This window comes from Rhinatrema bivittatum, chromosome 8, assembly GCF_901001135.1.
Source record: "Rhinatrema bivittatum chromosome 8, aRhiBiv1.1, whole genome shotgun sequence".
NCBI classification, from domain to species: Eukaryota; Metazoa; Chordata; class Amphibia; order Gymnophiona; family Rhinatrematidae; genus Rhinatrema; species Rhinatrema bivittatum.
In genome coordinates, this window is record NC_042622.1 from 163,508,728 (window position 1) to 163,526,556 (window position 17,829).

The window sequence follows — 17,829 nt, forward strand, 5'->3', positions numbered from 1 at the left end:
ACACACTGGATTAAATCCAATTTACATACCAATAAGCTAGTTTGTTTGTTTACATAATGTCAACCAATTAGGAAAATGTGAACACAATAAGCAGAGGGTAGTCTTTTTACTATTCATGTATTTTATGATATTTTGTTTCATGTGATTTGATTTTATGTGTATTGCTTTTATTATTTTATGTATTATGAATGTTTTACTATACACTTGGAAATGTTGACAAGAGGTATAGAAATTTGATAAATAAACATTCTCTTAATAGGGTAGTATTATAATTTTATCTCATATATATTAATGAAGTTGGAATTCTTGTAAGTCATGTGATTTCTTGTAAATTGAGCCCTGAAGGCAGAAACAAAACTTAAGACTGAACTTGGACATACTTTTTGACGTCTAGCCTACATTCTAGCATTTCAGCACCTGTGATAGTTTTACAAGTCTGATCAGTGTGATTTTTCACAGTGCAATGATAGCAGCTTCATAGGAAAACCTTTTCAAAGAATCCTAACACTACAAACATGGGCCCCAAGTCTGGCCGCTACTATATAAATTCCTCAATGACAGAGACTGCATTCTCCCAAGGGTGTGAATGCTGGCTGACCCAGGTCCTCCTCATGGCAGTGTACAGCATTGACATTGGGCCACCACACTGGCCCCAGCCAGTCATCTTTTAATCAACTTCCTTCTACCTCTTTCTCTGAAAGAATATACTGGCCTCTCCTTTCTGTTAGCAATTTAAAGTCTTATTTTACCTTATGTTGTTTCCGGACACTCCCATGACTGAATACCTCACTGGCCAATCCAAACTCCGTGATTTTACATTCATGAGGGAATGAATTAATCAGAATATTCCTGAGTGCCAGATCCCGATGTAGCACCTAAAGGAAATATTTATAGCAACATTTTTAGTTCATCAGAGAGTCCAAGAAAAGTCTGTGTTCAAGGATTCTGGGCTCTAACCATTTCTCCCATATGCTGCAGAAGCACCTAAAAAACCTACAAACCATCAGGAACTCCATGAGGGTCATTCTGTGGTGGATCACCTTGAATTATTGTTCACTGTCCTGTTTCCTTCAAATTCCCTTTGGACAATGATTTTATAAACATAAAATTGTTTTTTTAGATTCTTAGCCATACCATTGGATTATCAAAATTATTAAAATTATTTTTGCTGCATTATCACACACTTTATGGAAATCAAATATTTGAGCTGCTTTATTCATTTCAGCAAGTGGATTACATTTTGGTTTCCAATATGACAATGTAGTCTGTTTTTCAACAAGCTATTACACATTTGTGAGACCCATGTCATAGGGATGTGGTATTAACATTTGAATAGTTTTCTATAACTCCTAGAAATAGAGACACAGTCTTCGATCTATGGTTTTAATGAGTTATATGCATGGGATATGTGGATGTGTTAGTTTTTATGATTGTTTAATATAAAGCCTTTTCCAGATTTCATAAATAAAAGCACAGGTTTTGTTTTTGTAAATTTTGTTGTATATTTTGTTAAACCCTTATTTTTTGGGATCTATTTGATTATCGTAGGGTTGGCTCTTTGCTTCTTTGTTTTGCTGTAACTATTAGGGCTAACCTCCAAAATCACTGCTGTGCTGGCCAACCCAGGGGAGTGCTGCCCGGCGCTGTGCCAGAAATTGTGGTGTGTGATATCAGCAGAGATACTGACTTGGTATTAGTGGAAGCAGAGACAGTAGGGCGGGTATGGTTTTTGAAGGTAGCACAAAGATGTAATACCATTTTATGGGCAATGTGCTCCATGCCCAAGGCTATGTGATAGGCAGCTACAGTCAGCAGGCTCTGCAGCTTCTCATTGGCCATCAGTTGCCCTCGATTGACACGCAGGAATTTTCTCAGCGTTCCATAGCTGACATTCTCCATGAACAACATGTAGGGTTCTGAAAGAAGACATGGGGTAAGCACAGGGAATGGGAGGTACAAGGCAGGGCCACGGGAACCTGAGGAAGCAAGAAGGGTCCATAGGGAATGGGGTTGCAGATAATTCTTTTCCATTTCTTCATCTCAATTTTTTCTCTGTTGCTTTCTCTGTCCCTCGTGCATCTTAGTATTTCTCCTTGAATGCATGTGGATGTAATTCTGTCGTTGGGGCCAATGCAATAAAGTGCATAGGTTAACCCGCAGTTGGATGCGTGTTTTGAACGCGCTAGACTAACACCCGATGCAATAAAGCGATTAACGAGTTCAAAAACGCATGTCCAAACAAACGCGTTGCTAATGGCGCTCATCACATGTAAATTCCATGTAGATGAGGCTATTAGCTATTACCCCTGATGCAAAAAAATCACTGGTCAACCAACGCACCCTTTTTAACGCGGCAAATTTAACACCTGCCCCAGCGAGTCAAGAGCACATGGGGAAAAAACCCCAAAAACTGGGCTCTCTGGTTCCTACGACTTGGTATCATTGCAAGTTCTACGGCTTGGGATGCTTAAAATTAGGGGGAAAATATAAGGGCTCAATTACAAAAAGAAAAACATTTCTGGGCGCACAGTATACACGGTGCAGGCGTGCGTGTATAGTGTGCACGTGAGTTATCTGCAGCGGGATAAAGTGGACACTCGCACTGAGTGCCCATATTCCTGGCCCGCGCACAGCCACATCTCCCAGGCAACCGATGCTTTTTAAGTGCTAGGGCTGCACAATTTTAGCCGAGCGCATCCTTTTTAACGCAGCAGCTCATTAAAATATAGCATCGCGTGCCCAGGAGAGGTGCTGAAAAACGGGTGCCCGGTTTGGACGCACGTTTTTACACGCGCGTGATAGTGCATCGGCCTGTGTGTGACCCTGATTTTGTTAGCCCCTTGTTCCCCTAGCAGTCTGTCCTGCTCCTGCCCCTCCCCACATGCCCTGCTGGGCAGTGCCATTGCCAGAGCTGGAGGAGAGACTCCTGATGGATCCATCGGATGTGTGATTCAAAGCCACCCTAACTGCAGCCTTCTCTTTCTCTGCATGCTGTGTGGCTCTGTTCCCATGCAGGCCTATATAATGTGAGAATAGAACTTAATATGTGTGGAGTGGTTAGAACCAGGGTTCAAATCCCGCTGCCGCTCCTTGTGCCCTTGGGCAAGTCACTTCACCCTCCATTGCCTCAGGTACAAACTTAGATTGAGAGCCCTCTGGGGACAGGGAAATACCTGCAGTACCTGAATGTAATCTGCTTTGAAGTATCTGAAAAGTGGAATATAAATAAAATCGGCACGATATTTTAAAATTCCGCAGACCATTTGTTAAAATAATCCACTATAAACTCAGTTGGGTTTTTTTTTAGTAATAATGAATTTAAACTACAATAAAGACTTTTTTTTCTCAAAGATACAGAAGTTTTTTGTGTTTTGGAACAGAATTCACCCAAGGGTACTGTAATGGGCACCATAGCCAGGGCTTCTGGTTTTGGGGGATTTTAATTTTGGCAATCCCTGGAAAACAGGAGTGCGCAGATTAGCAAATGAAAATCCCCTGAAAACCAGTAGAGCAGTCATCCCCACCCCACTTCCCTCTGCCACACACACACACACACACACTTTCTACATCCCCAGTTTATCTCCAACCAGTGTCTCTCCAACATACCTCCCCTCCCCCAACTCATACACACACTCTCCTGAGAAGCCGGCTGTTCCCTCCCAATTGATCAACCTGCATCTTTCCTCCTCCCTCCAGCGCCCCACCCAGCCACTGTGTTCCACGCTCGGTGTCTCCTGCACAGACCCTGCAATATCGGATGCCTTCCAGCATTGTCAGTTTCAAGCACTCAGTATCTCTACTCTTGCAGTTTCAGCCTTGTGTGAGAGCTGCGTGGTGCCAGAAGGCATTAGCCATTCTGGGATTGGTGTAGCAGAGACTGCAGAGCATGATGGGAGCTAGATGACTGGCTGGCAGGCTGGTTATGGGTGGGAGAAAGAAATGCAAGGACCCCAGCGGCTTTCACATCTGTTGGTCAAGGTAGTCTCCCAAATTCTGTGTGATAGCTGTTAATGGGGTTGCTACCTCGCTCCATCCATTCTTTGTCTCACTCTACTGGATGTGAAGACTTGCAATTCTACTTGTCCCAGGTAAATCAATGGGACAATCCCTGCGTGCACGCCGGTCAGACCACGGGTCCATCGAGCCCAGCATCCTGTCTCCAACAGTGGCCAATCCAGGCCATAAGAATGGATTAGCCTGTTCCTTATGATATAGAGACGAAATCCTAATTATTACTGTCTGCAGGTGAGGGAAATTCTGCATTACGGCTGCATAGAATTCCCCTAAGCTAATATTTCTCACTTTTGTATTCTTGTCAGCTCTTCTCACTCTTTCTCCCCCATCCAGCAGACTGGAAATCTATACATAGCATAGCTATGAGATGTGGTAGGACCAACTCTGTAAATCTGGAGAGAGGTAGGAAGCTGAGAGGATTCTGGGGCAGAAGGAAGAAGAGAAAATGGAGAGATCATAAAGGTGCTTATTACTTACTTTGCACCATCTCCCAGTCCAAAAGCTGCAGTATGTGTTTATGGTATCCAACTTTCTTCAGAATCAAAACCTCAATCTCAAATCTCTTGAAAGATATTCCTGAAGAAGAAAGCATGCTGGTCAATACTCATGCTGATAACTGTCCAGGGAGAAACCTGATACTTAGAAGTATCACTAACTACTGACAAACCTCAATAATGCAATAATGAATCCATCTGCAGACTGAAATAGTGCACGCTGGTAACCCCTTCTTACCAGCATCAAACAATGCAAAGGCTTGCTCTGATTGCCTGAAAATCTTCTTAAGAAAATGCCATACTGGGTCAGACAAAGGGTCCATCGAGCCCAACATCCTGTTTCCAACAATGCCCAATCCAGGCTACAAGTACCTGGCAAGTACCCAAAAACTAAGTCTATTCCATGTTACCATTGCTAATGGCAGTGGCTATTCTCTAAGTGAACTTAATAGCAGGTAATGGACTTCTCCTCCAAGAACTTATCCAATCCTTTTTTAAACACAGCTATACTAACTGCACTAACCACATCCTCTGGCAACAAATTCCAGAGTTTAATTGTGCATTGGAAAAGAACTTTCTCCGATTAGTTTTAAATGTGCCCCATGCTAACTTCATGAAGTGCCCCCAAGTCTTTCTATTATCTGAAAGAGTAAATAACTGATTCACATCTACCTGTTCTAGACCTCTCACAATTTTAAACACCTTTATCATATCCCCTCTTAATACAATTTTAGAGCCTTCTTACGTCAACTTTACTTCTTTAAAACTTGCTGAGCAGAAAGGCCTCTTGGTTAATGCGGAAGGCAGAACTGGCCTTTGGAACAAAACTTGGAACAGTTCTAAATATACAGTATCTTAGTTGCAAAATCCTTTGTTTTGTGACAAAGGGAATCACAGAGCAAAGCCTTCAAAAAAACAGCAATCAAAACCAGTGCCTGGCTGGAGAAGCCACAAAGACGCTGAAGCTTTATTGTGTGGCTGCTTAGGTAAGGGACAGGTACCTTTTACCTATGGACTCCAAAGAGAAAACATGAGCATTTTTCCTTTGGAACTTTGTACCTGCTGACACATCTGCTCTTCAAGTACTTCTTTCACAGCAAATCACACGGGTAAATGTGAATCGGTTAATTACTCTTTTGGTTAATAGAGTAGGGCGCACTCCATGAAGTTAGCATGTGGCACATTTAAAACTAATTGGAGAAAGTTCTTTTTCACTCAATGCACAATTAAACTCTGGAATTTGTTGCCAGAGGATGTGGTCAGTGCAGTTAGTGTAGCTGTGTTTAAAAAAGGATTGGATAAGTTCTTGGAGGAGAAGTCCATTACCTGCTATTAATTAAGTTGACTTAGAAAATAGCCACTGCTATTACTAGCAACAGTAACATGGAATAGACTTAGTTATTGGGTACTTGCCAGGTTCTTATGGCCTGGATTGGCCACTGTTGGAAACAGGATGCTGGGCTTGATGGACCCTTGGTCTGACCCAGTACGGGCATGTTCTTATGTTCTTCTCTGGACCTAACACAGCCCTGGGAATGTGACTGAAAAGGTACAGGAGCAGGGATGGAACAGAGTTCAAAGTGGCGAGGGGGAAAAGGATTACGGAACGTTTCATGTTCTTTGACAGGGCTGAGGAAGGGATGGATCATTTGAGGATTCAAGAGGAAGTGTCAGAAAGTGTCTACATTAATGGAGAAATTACTTTCCTGATAATTTTGTTTTCCTTAGTGTGGACAGATAGACTCAGGATCAGCGGGTTTATGCTCCCCTGCCAGCAGATGGAGATGGAGCAAGCTGACGTTACAGTATATATAACTTTGCAGTGTCTCCAGCCTGCCAGTATTCTCTTCAAAAGCAACTGTAGACAGACTAGCAAAAACTTGAGTAAAAACAGGTAACCAGAACTGTACTCAACCAACCATAAACAATGAACCAACATAAGATTCTAGGTACCCCAAACCCATTGACTGAATTAATTACTTACCAGTAATCCCTTGGGACCCAAAACCCCACAGAAGGCCTATTAACACACTCATGCGGCAGCCGAGAGTGGGAAGCTGAGTCCATCTGCTACACTAAGGAAAATGAAATTATCAGGTAAGTAATTTCTCCATTTCCTAGAGGGTAGACAGATGGATTCAGGACCAGTTGGATGTACTGAAGCTAATCCCCAACAGGGTTGGAGGCTGCCCGTGGTCCAGGCAACCCCGCACTTGCAAAGGCTGCATCCTTTCAGGCCTGCACATCCAGATGATAAAACCTGGAAAAATGTAAGGAGGACCACGTCACAGCTCGAGAGATATTGTCAGGAAACAACAAACTAACCTCCACCCATGACACTGCCTGAGCCCTAGTGGAATGAGCCCTAACCTGAGTAGGCAATGGCTTCATTGGGCAAGAAGGATGGAACAGCATGCAGTTGTAACGCCCCCAGAGCACCTGAAGCTATTCCCCAACAGACAAGGCCTGCAGCTCAGAAATCCGATGCACAGAACATATCGCCACCAGGAAAACAGACTTCAAAGTCAACAATCATAAGGAAAGGCAATGCAGTGGTCGGAACATAGAGCCCGTCAAAAAGTCCAGCACCAAATTAAACTCCACAATGGAACCGGTAACCTCAAGGGAGGCCAAAGGTGCTTCACTCCCTTCCAAAAACAGGCCATATCAGGATGAGATGACAAGGAAACACCATTCACCAGACCTCTGAAACAGGCAAGAGCCACAACCTGCACCTTCAAGGAATTAAGGGCCAAGTCTTTTATTCAGTCCATCCTGAAAAAAAATCCAGAATGAAAGGGATCTTAACTGAATGAGGAAGAACACCCTGCTCCTCACACCAGGCCTCAAAAACTCTCCAAACCTGCATATAAGCCAAGAAAGTGGAGAACTTGCGATCGCAGAGTAAAGTGGCAATCACTCCAGAGGAATAATCATTCTTTAACAGGCGAGCCCTCTCAAGGGCCAAACCATAAGACAGAATCGAGTTGGATTCTCATGAAGAACTGGTCCCTGCTGTAACAGATCCATGTGCGGCGGAAGAAGAAGGGGGGCCGCACCAGGAGTCGTTGCAAATATGCATATCATGGATGCCTGGCCAGTACAGCACCACTAGGAGTACTAGCCCCCTGTGGCTTTCGATCTTGCAAATTATCCTGCCCAGCAAAGGCCACAGAAGAAAGGCATATAGCAATCTGTTTTCCAGCCAGACCTGTACGAAAGCGTCTATTCCCAGGAACCATGGATCCCTCCTGCGATGTAGAAGCGAGGAACCTTTGCATTTCAAGAAGTTGCCAGCAGGTCTAGGAACGGAAGGCTCCAGCAATCCACAATCAGCTGAAATGCCTTGGTTGACAACACCCATTCTCCTGGGTCCAGATTCTCCCTGCTGAGAAAGTCCGCTCTTATGTTGTTTTTTCCTGCAAAGTGAGAGGCCGAGATCATCTGCAGATAATCTTCTGCCCATTCCATCAGCTGGTCTATTTCTAGCGACACTTGCTGGTTCTTGGTTCCTGCCTGGTGATTGATATAGGCCACCATCGTTGCGTTATCCGACATCATATGAACCGCTTGATTCCGCAGCTTGTGGCTGAACTGCAAGCATGCCAGCCATACCGTCCAGGCTTCCAGGCGATTGATGTTCCAGTGGGTCTTTGGTATTCCAGCACCCCTGGGCCATTAACTACAGACAGTAAGCCCCCCAACCGTGGCTTCTTGCATCTGTTGTGAGTATTAACCAGGCCGGAGAGGACAAGGAACTTCCTTTCTCAGATGATCCTCCTGCAAACACCACTGGAGGTGGGAGCAGATTTCTATTGGCAAATGGAGCCGAACCGCGTAATCCTGAGACTGTAGTTTCCAGTGAGATAGAGAGCGCTGAAGAGGACGCATATGCACCCTTGCCCAAGGCACCACTTCCAGGGTAGCTGCCATCAAGCCAAGTACCTGTAGGTAGGACCTCACCGTCAGGCATATGGTGTTCATCAACTGACACACTTGAGACATCAATCTCTGGATCCAAACTTCTGAAAGGAAAACTCTGTCCTGTGATGAACTAGACCCCCAGATACTTCAACAACTAGGATGGTTCAAGATTGCTCTTGGTCAGATTCACCACCCAACCGACCTCCTGCAATAAGGAAATCACCTTGTGTGTAACCAGGTGGCTCTCTTCCGAGGCTTAGCTCGAATTAGCCAGTCGTCTAAATACGGGTGCACCAGGATTCCTTCTTTTGCAAGGCCTCTGCTACCACCACCATAATCTTGGGAAATGTTCTGGGAGCAGAGGCTAGACCAATAGGCAGCGCCCGAAACTGAAAATTGAGCCCCAACACCACAAACCATAGAAAGCATTGGTGTTACAATCGGATGGGAATATGAAGAAAGCCTCTGACAGATCCAAGGAGGTAAACAATTCCCCCAACTCCACTGCCATTATTACAGAGCGTAAGGTTTCCTTTCAAAAATGAGTCACCTTCAAGTGAAGGTTGACCCTCTTGAGATCCAAGATGGGACTATAGGAGCCCTCCTTCTTGAGCACAATAAAATAAATGGAATATTGCCCCATACGTTCTTGAGGCATGGGCACCAGAAGCTCGGGAAGGTCCACCACCAGAGCCCACTCCTTTCTTGGGCTGCCGGGGATAAAAGGACTGAGACCCACCGAAAGGCCGAGTCTGCTGAAAAGTCGTCCCTCTGTATGGATGAAAATGCCTTAAAGCCCAGAAACAATCCCCCATATCAAAGGGGTGATGTAACTATTTCTTATCCTCTGGCAACCGAGGCACCGGAGACTTGCCCTACTTACTGGCCAGTTTTTCCAACTCACTCCCAAACAAGAGGGAACCTTTAAAGGGCATCTTGGTAAGATTGACTTTGGAAGCTGTGTCAGCTGACCAATTTTGCAACCAGAGTTGACGTCTGGCTGCTATCACCAAAGCCACTCCTCTGGCCGAGGTCTGGACCAAATCACAGCCTGCTTCTGCTAAAAAGGAGGCAGCAGGCTCCATAATTGCTGTGGAATTCCCTCCAGACTCATCAACCTCCTGAGAGAGAAGCAGACAAGATCTTGCAACAGGAAATCTGCACATCATCGCCACTGTCTCAAAGGCTTGCTTAAGAATAGCCTCAATCCTTCTATCATATACATCCTTCAAGGCCGCTCCTCCCTTTACGGTTATAGTCGTTCACTTAGGCACGGCACATACCAGAGCATCCATGTTGGGAAAACACAAACGCTCTCTCCCAGCCGGATCCAGGGGGTACAGGTCTTCCAATGCCCTACCCCCTTTAAAGCTTGCCTCTGGGGCATCCCAATCCAGATCAATCATTTCCTGGATGGCATCCATCACCAGGAAAAAACAAGAGGCTTTACGTAAGGAAACCAAAATTGAATTCTTCCTCAGCTCTGACATAGCATTTGAACCAGGAACACCCAAGCTGTTTCAAGGTCTGGGAAATTAGGGCAGGCAGTTCATTTCTATGAAAGAACCACAACATGGTTCGATACGGTTCCAGCCCTGGAGGAATTTCCCCATCTTCCAGGGAATCAGGATCAACCTCATCAGTGCCATCTGGATTCCTGTTGGGAACACCTGCAGGGAGCCAAGGCAAACCCCGGCACTTCATCATAGGACTGGAAGAGAGAGGAGCCACCAGCTGAGGGTCTGACTGGACAGAAATGGGGGAAGCGGAGAACTGTGCCTGAAGAAAGGCTTGTAAGCCTTGAAAAAATTCCATCCAAGAAAAGCAGCTGGATCCAGACCAAACCCAGAAGGAACTGGAACTAGTTCCACAGAACTGCCCTCACCAGCAGAGGAGTCAGTCAAACGAGAACCAAGGTCTGGCATCTCCCCTGCTATGACCAACCCATTATCAGAATGGCAAGAGCTAGGCCTAGCAAAATCCGAGGAAGACCACTCTCCCTGAGCATCTGAGCAGCACTGACACAAATTAGAAGCCAGGTCAGGCTGAGAAGCCCTAATATGACAGGCAACACAAATAGGAAGACACTTAGGGGCGGATTTTAAGAGTTATGCGCGTAACCCTTAAAACCCCCCCCCGCGCGTGCCGAACCTATTTTGCATAGGCTCGGTGGCGCACGCAAGCCCCGGGACGCGCGTATGTCCCGGGGCTTGCAAAAAGGGGCAGGGAGGGGCGTGGCCTGAGCCTCCAGGCACAGCGGCCATTTGCCACTGTGCCCGGGATCACAGGTAAGGGGGGGTTCTAGGTAGGGCTGGGAGGCGGGTTAGGGAGGGGAAGGTGCAGGGGGGGGCAGAAGGAAAGTTCCCTTCGAGACTGCTCCGATTTCGGAGCGGCCTCGGAGGGAATGGAAGCAGGCTGTGTGGCTCGGCGCGCGCAAGTTGCACAATTGTGCACCCCCTTGCGCGCGCCGACCCTGGATTTTATAACATGCGCGCGGCATGTTATAAAATCAGGCATAGATTTGTTCGCGCCAGGTTGCGCAAACAAATCTGCGCCCGTGCACAGGTTTTAAAATCTGTCCCTTAGGCTTCTTGCTTACCAGCACCATCGCTGCGGTAAACATACGTCTGAACAGCTCGCGCACAAAAATGAAATGCACCCCAAAAAATAAGCGCTTAGAAGAAAGGCGCATGCACAACCTGTGTGCCAAATTAAGCATATAAAAAATTGTGTGCGTGTAAAAAAATGTTTGTGCATGCAAAAAGCACACACCGATGGCCATTAGAGGGCAGCAGAACACACACGAGCGAGCGAAAATGGCTGCTACAGCCTACCACACAGTGTGCAAGAAAAAATCCTAAGTGCAGGGCCTAGTTCACCGGGTGCCACTGAACCTCCCAACCGCAACAGGAGCGGGAACGAACATTGGCATGGTGTGCTGAGAACAAAGACTGGAGGACGTCCTGAAACCCCTCTATCTCTGATTTAGGTAAAACTTTTTTTTTTTTTTTTTTTTTTTTAAATCTTACCTGAGCTCAGCGCTTACCGGCTGAGTATAGAGATGGTCTCCGACTGCAGGGGGAGAGGGCATCTGCCATCACTGCCGTGCTCTGCCTCCTGCACCCGCTGCCTTTCAGCTGAACTAGCAGCTAAGTCCACTCTGGGAATCCCAGCTACCAGACAAAGGCACACCTCTGAGGGACCACAGAAATCGCCTCAGGAATTCTCAACTGGGGAAGGGACCTTTAGGTATCACTGCAGGAGAGCAGGGCTTTCTTTTCCTGAATTTAGAATTTCAAATTTCTCCTTCCAAAAAGCTCAACGCAATCCCCACAGGGAGATGCATATCCACCATCTGTTGGAGATGGAGAATACTGGCAGGCTGGGGTCACTGCAGGGTTATGTATACTGTGATGTCAGCTTGCTCCGTCTCCATCTGCTGGCAGGGGAGCATAAACCCACTGGTCCTGAGTCCATCTGTCTACATGCTAGGAAACAGGGCTTACATGTTTATAACCAATGCACTGATCCCCTGAAGCCTCAACCATCCAAAATGACATGGTACCCATTGTAGAGAAGCTCACCTGAGGTTCATGAGGAATCCCAAGAACTTACCTTCCTTGATGACCTTGCAAGTGATGAGTTTGTGACCCTTGCAATTTCCATGGCTCAGCTTGGCTCTATAGAATCGTCCTTGCTTTCCATCTTTTATCAGTTCCAGGAGGGACACGTCTTGTACACTGTAGGAGGAGACCTGTGAAAGCAATAAAGACCAAGCCCTCAGCACAAAGAGGAACCAGAGAGCGCAGCCACCATGAGATAGTGGCATTGAAAGAAGAGTGGGCCAGGAGCAACTTCCTGGGCTGGGACTATAGCAGTTCTAGCTCCACGTAATTCTTTCTTTTGTTTTTTATATTTTATTGCATTTGATCAGAACATGACAATATACAACAAAGCTGTAACAGGTGTACATCAACAATAAACTTATACAACCAATCTTTGATGTCTGACTAATCAGCAATACAATGGTTCCCATCCATAAAATCTAAAGTGTTCCGATATTTAATCCCATCCCTCCCTCCCTCCCTCCCTTTCCCGGTGTTATGTTACCGTCCATCAAAATGAAATGCTGGATACCGTCATGACACCTCTACATTGTATCTATATGGGGCCCACATACTGACCCCTAGGCGTCCCAGGTACACGCTATGGATGCGGCCTGAGGGTGATCTATATTGGTTAAAATGAGCCTGTGCTTCTGTATTGAGATAATGAGCCACCTGGTAGTCTGTCCATTCCTAGGCCATCCCGATATTATAGGAGACATGCACTGTTAAAAGGTAGTACTGGGGATGTGAAGGGATCCCACCCACCCGAGAGTTATCAGCCGGTTCTAGTTCCTTTATTGCAGGGCGGTAGCTCCATGTCTTCCGATAAGCTAGCTGGTTACGTCTGACAGCCGTTAAGTAATCCAATCATTGGTGTTGTCGCAAGAGTGCGGTAACCTCAGCCACCGTAGGATATATCTTGGTTTTCCAATGTCTGGCGATTAAGAGCCGGGAAGCTAGCCAAACCTGTCGGCCAAATCTCTGTTGGTCTTTGTCAAGCCCACTGACAGGTCCATTTAGGAGGGCTACTTTGGCAGTCAGTCCCACATGCATATACAATAAATGGGTCACTCAGTTCTCCAGCTTCTTCCAAAACCGTGCTACGCTTGGGCAAGACCACCAGACATGTATGAATGATCCTACCGATCCGCAGTCTCATCAGCAAAGGGGGGAATGCTGAGAGTAAATAGCGTGATGTTTTTCCGGGACCAAATGCCATCTATAAAGCAACTTATAGCAGTTTTCCTGGAGCCTTGCCGAGACGGAACACTTGCTCGCAATTTTGAAGATAAATTCCAATTCCTTAGGAGGCAAAGTTTCTCCCAGATCTGTTTCCTACTTGATAAGATGAGGTAAGGGAAGTTGATCAGAGCTGCCTAGCAAGCCATAGATTTTCAAAGAAATCTTGGAGAGTTTGTCTGCCCCAGCGCTATAGTTTTCAAAAAGAGACCGTGTGGTCCTCACCCCTGCCTTCGGGTCAAGGTGTTAATAAAATGGTGAACCTGTGCATAGGCAAGAAAGTCAGTCTCGGGCACGCCATATTGTTGACTAATCTGCTGTAAGGACATCACCTCAGTAGATATGCCCAATGTTCAAAATACCTGCTCATTGCCATGAGCCAAAGGTCGCAGATTGGTATCCAGCCGGGAACTGATTATTATAAAATAAGCAGGATTGGTAAAAGTAAGAGAAATTCCCGACTAGTTTAGATTTCCAAGTGGTCCACACCTTTAAGGTCGTCTGGATTGCCCAGGGGATGCATTGGAGTGGTCTCCAGGTGTGGTATGGTTGCCAAAGTATGGCATTGATGGACATTGTCCCCACCAGGTAAGTGTAAAACATTGATAAGACAGGCGAAGAGAGAATTTGAAATGAAGTTGGCTATAGAGGCAAAAACTCATAATAAAAACTTTTTAAAATATATCCAAAGCAAGAAACCTGTGAGGGAGTCGGTTGGACCATTAGATGATCGAGGGGTTAAAGGGGCTCTTAGGGAAGATAAGGCCATTGTAGAAAGACTAAATGAATTCTTTGCCTCCGTGTTTACTAATGAGGATGTTGGGGAGATACCAGTTCCAGAGATGGTTTTCAGGGGTGATGACTCAGACGAACTGAACAAAATCACTGTGAACCTGGAAGATGTAGTAGGCCAGATTGACAAACTAAAGAGTAGCAAATCACCTGGACTGGATGGTATGCATCCTAGGGTTCTGAAGGAAATAAAAAATGAAATTTCTGATCTATTAGTTAAAATGTGTAACCTATCATTAAAATCATCCATTGTACCTGAAGACTGGAGGGTGGCCAATGTAACCCCAATATTTAAAAAAGGCTCCAGGGGCGATCCGGGTAACTATAGACCAGTGAGCCTGACTTCAGTGCCGGGAAAAATAGTGGAAACTATTCTCAAGATCAAAATCGTAGAGCATATAGAAAGACATGATTTAATGGGACACAGTCAAAATGGATTTACCCAAGGGAAGTCTTGCCTAACAAATCTGCTTCATTTTTTTGAAGGAGTTAATAAACATGTGGATAAAGGTGAACTGGTAGATGTAGTGTATTTGGATTTTCAGAAGGCGTTTGACAAAGTCCCTCATGAGAGGCTTCTACGAAAACTAAAAAGTCATGGGATAGGAGGCGATGTCCTTTCGTGGATTACAAACTGGTTAAAAGACAGGAAACAGAGTAGGATTAAATGGTCAATTTTCTCAGTGGAAAAGGGTAAACAGTGGAGTGCCTCAGGGATCTGTACTTGGACCGGTGCTTTTCAATATATATATAAATGATCTGGAAAGGAATACGACGAGTGAGGTTATCAAATTTGCGGATGATACAAAATTATTCAGAGTAGTTAAATCACAAGCAGACTGTGATACATTACAGGAGGACCTTGCAAGACTGGAAGATTGGGCATCCAAATGGCAGATGAAATTTAATGTGGACAAATGCAAGGTGTTGCATATAGGGAAAAATAACCCTTGCTGTAGTTACACAATGTTAGGTTCCATATTAGGAGCTACCTCCCAGGAAAAAGATCTAGGCATCATAGTGGATAATACTTTAAAATCGTCGGCTCAGTGTGCTGCAGCAGTCAGAAAAGCAAATAGAATGTTAGGAATTATTAGGAAGGGAATGGTTAATAGAACAGAAAATGTCATAATGCCTCTGTATCGCTCCATGGTGATACCGCACCTTGAATACTGTGTACAATTCTGGTCGCCGCATCTCAAAAAAGATATAGTTGCGATGGAGAAGGTACAGAGAAGGGCAACCAAAATGATAAAGGGGGTGGAACAGCTCCCCTATGAGGAAAGGCTGAAGAGGTTAGGGCTGTTCAGCTTGGAGAAGAGACGGCTGAGAGGGAATATGATAGAGGTCTTTAAGATCATGAGAGGTCTTGAACGAGTAGATGTGACTCGGTTATTTACACTTTCGAATAATAGAAGGACTAGGGGGCATTCCATGAAGTTAGCAAGTAACACATTTAAGACTAATCGGAGAAAATTCTTTTTCACTCAACGCACAATAAAGCTCTGGAATTTGTTGCCAGAGTTGGTGGTTAGTGCAGTTAGTGTAGCTGGGTTCAAAAAAGGTTTGGATAAGTTCTTGGAGGAGAAGTCCATTAATGGCTATTAATCAATTATACTTAGGGAATAGCCACTGCTATTAATTGCATCATTAGCATGGGTTCTTCTTAGTGTTTGGGTAATTGCCAGGTTGTTGTGGCCTGGTTTTGGCCTCTGTTGGAAACAGGATGCTGGGCTTGATGGACCCTTGGTCTGACCCAGCATGGCAATTTCTTATGTTCTTATGTTCTTACCATTGCTTGTTCAGCTTGTACCCACTGTTTAGGAGCAGCATGTTTGGCTATGTCTACGATGGCTTTCAGCTGAGAGGCCGCAAAGTAGTAGAGTAGATTAGGTACTCCGATACCCCCAGCCAGTTTCGGCAAGAACTTAGTGCATCGTGCAATTCGGGGAGGCCAGCACCTCCAGATGAAATTGAAGATTTTTTTTTTGTAGCTTTTTCAGCAGGGAGATTGTCAGATAGATTGGCAATGTAGCAAATAGATATAGAAGGCGAGGTAAGACATTCATCTTTATGATTACGATCCTCCCCAGCCATGAGAACAGTTGCTGATGCCATTGGAGATGGTCGCAGTCGATAGACTTGAGGAGTGGAGCGTAGTTTAGAGCATAAAGTTCCTCCAGCGAGGAGTTTAAGTAGACTCCTAGATATTTTATAGCTTTCTTTGCCCCTTTGAAAGGGAAGATGCTCTTGATGGTATCTATATCTGCTTTGTTGAGATTAATTTTGAGTAGTTCAGACTTTTCAAGGTTCACCTTGAATCCAGATACGTGGCTAAAGTCTGCCATTTCTCGTCGGACTCCTTCCAATGATTTTGTGGAGTCAGTGAGGGTGAACATAATGTTGTCCACAAAAAATGAGAGGATAAGACTACAGACAAATCTGAAATTATTCAAAACTAATCTGAAAACCTGGCTTTTTAAACAAGCATTTTATAAAGATAAAGAAAAGGAGAAAAATAGCTGAGCGATAAGGATGCACCAAGCTAGAAGTTTTTAGTAACCTACATAAGCATATTAATGTTAAAATCAAACTGCCTAATTTGTTCCTAACAATCAGGTTTAACTTACACACTATGGTGCGGATTTTCATACTCCGCGAATAGGCCTACTTTTGTTTGCGCTCCAGGCGCAAACAACAGTACGCTGGATTTTAGTAGATACACACGGAGCCGCGCGTATCTGCTAAAAACCTGGATCGGCGCGCGCAAGGCTATCGATTTTGTATAGCCGAGCCGCGCCGAGCCGCGCAGCCTACCCCCATTCCCTCCGAGGCCGCTCCGAAATCGGAGCGGCCTCGGAGGGAACTTCCTTTTGCCCTCCCCTCACCTTCCCCTCCCTTCCCCTACCTAACCCACCCACCCGGCCCTGTCTAAGCCCCCCCTTACCTTTGTCGGGGGGGCTTAGACAGCGTCAGCGGGCCTCCTGCACGCCGGGATGCGACCTGGGGCCGCCCCGGGCCGCAGCCACGCCCCCGGGCCCGCCCCGACACGCCCCAAAAACGCCGCGCGGTTCGGGCCCGCCCCCAACACGCCCCCCCCCGACACGCCCCCCGACACGCCCCCTCCGAAAACCCCGGGACTTACGCGAGTCCCGGGGCTCTGCGCGCGCCGGTAGGCCTATGTAAAATAGGCTTACCGGCGCGCAGGGCCCTGCTCGCCTAAATCCGCCCGGTTTTGGGCGGATTTAGGCGAGCAGGGCTCTGAAAATCCGCCCCCTAGTTTATTATTTTAAATTGTTACCGTACTATGATGGCACACGAGTAATTTGTAATCTATACCACCCATATTTCTCTTTATTGTGCCCTTCTGTAAACCGTTGGGATGGTATTTAACTTAACGAAAGTATAGAAAAATTTTTAAATAAATAAACTTACGTCCACCCAGTTTAATTCCCTGGATATTCTGTGACCGTCATTTACGAGTTGCAAAAGGTTACAAAAAGATGGTGAAGAGCAAAGATGACAGAGGGCACCCCTGTCTGGTCCCTCTCCCTATCTCGAAACAGGGTCCGTATCATCCATTTACTTTCACTGTCGCTTTCGGTGAAGTATAAAGCTGGTGTATCCATTGAAGGAAGAATGTCCCAAAGTTTATTGCCGCCAGGGTTTGAAATAAGGGCCAGTGCACCAAGTCGAAAGCTTTTTCTGCATTGACAGCCAAAAGTACTGCTGGGATATGTTCTCGTTTCACCCACCAC

The 17,829-nt window shown here is 45.7% G+C and overlaps 1 protein-coding gene across 3 annotated transcripts in view; it reads right to left on the reverse strand.

The window, feature by feature from the left end:
* LOC115096617 (tyrosine kinase receptor Cad96Ca-like) overlaps nt 1-17,829 on the reverse strand; it is a 47,547-nt gene that overhangs the window by 8,933 nt on the left and 20,785 nt on the right. For all 3 annotated transcript variants that reach the window (XM_029611502.1, XM_029611501.1, XM_029611503.1), the window contains exons 5-8: nt 12,048-12,186; nt 4,492-4,590; nt 1,756-1,916; nt 750-875 (exon numbers count right to left, since the gene is read on the reverse strand). In XM_029611502.1, coding sequence (XP_029467362.1) covers nt 750-875; nt 1,756-1,916; nt 4,492-4,590; nt 12,048-12,186 — 525 coding nt within the window. The remainder of the gene's footprint in view (nt 1-749; nt 876-1,755; nt 1,917-4,491; nt 4,591-12,047; nt 12,187-17,829) is intronic.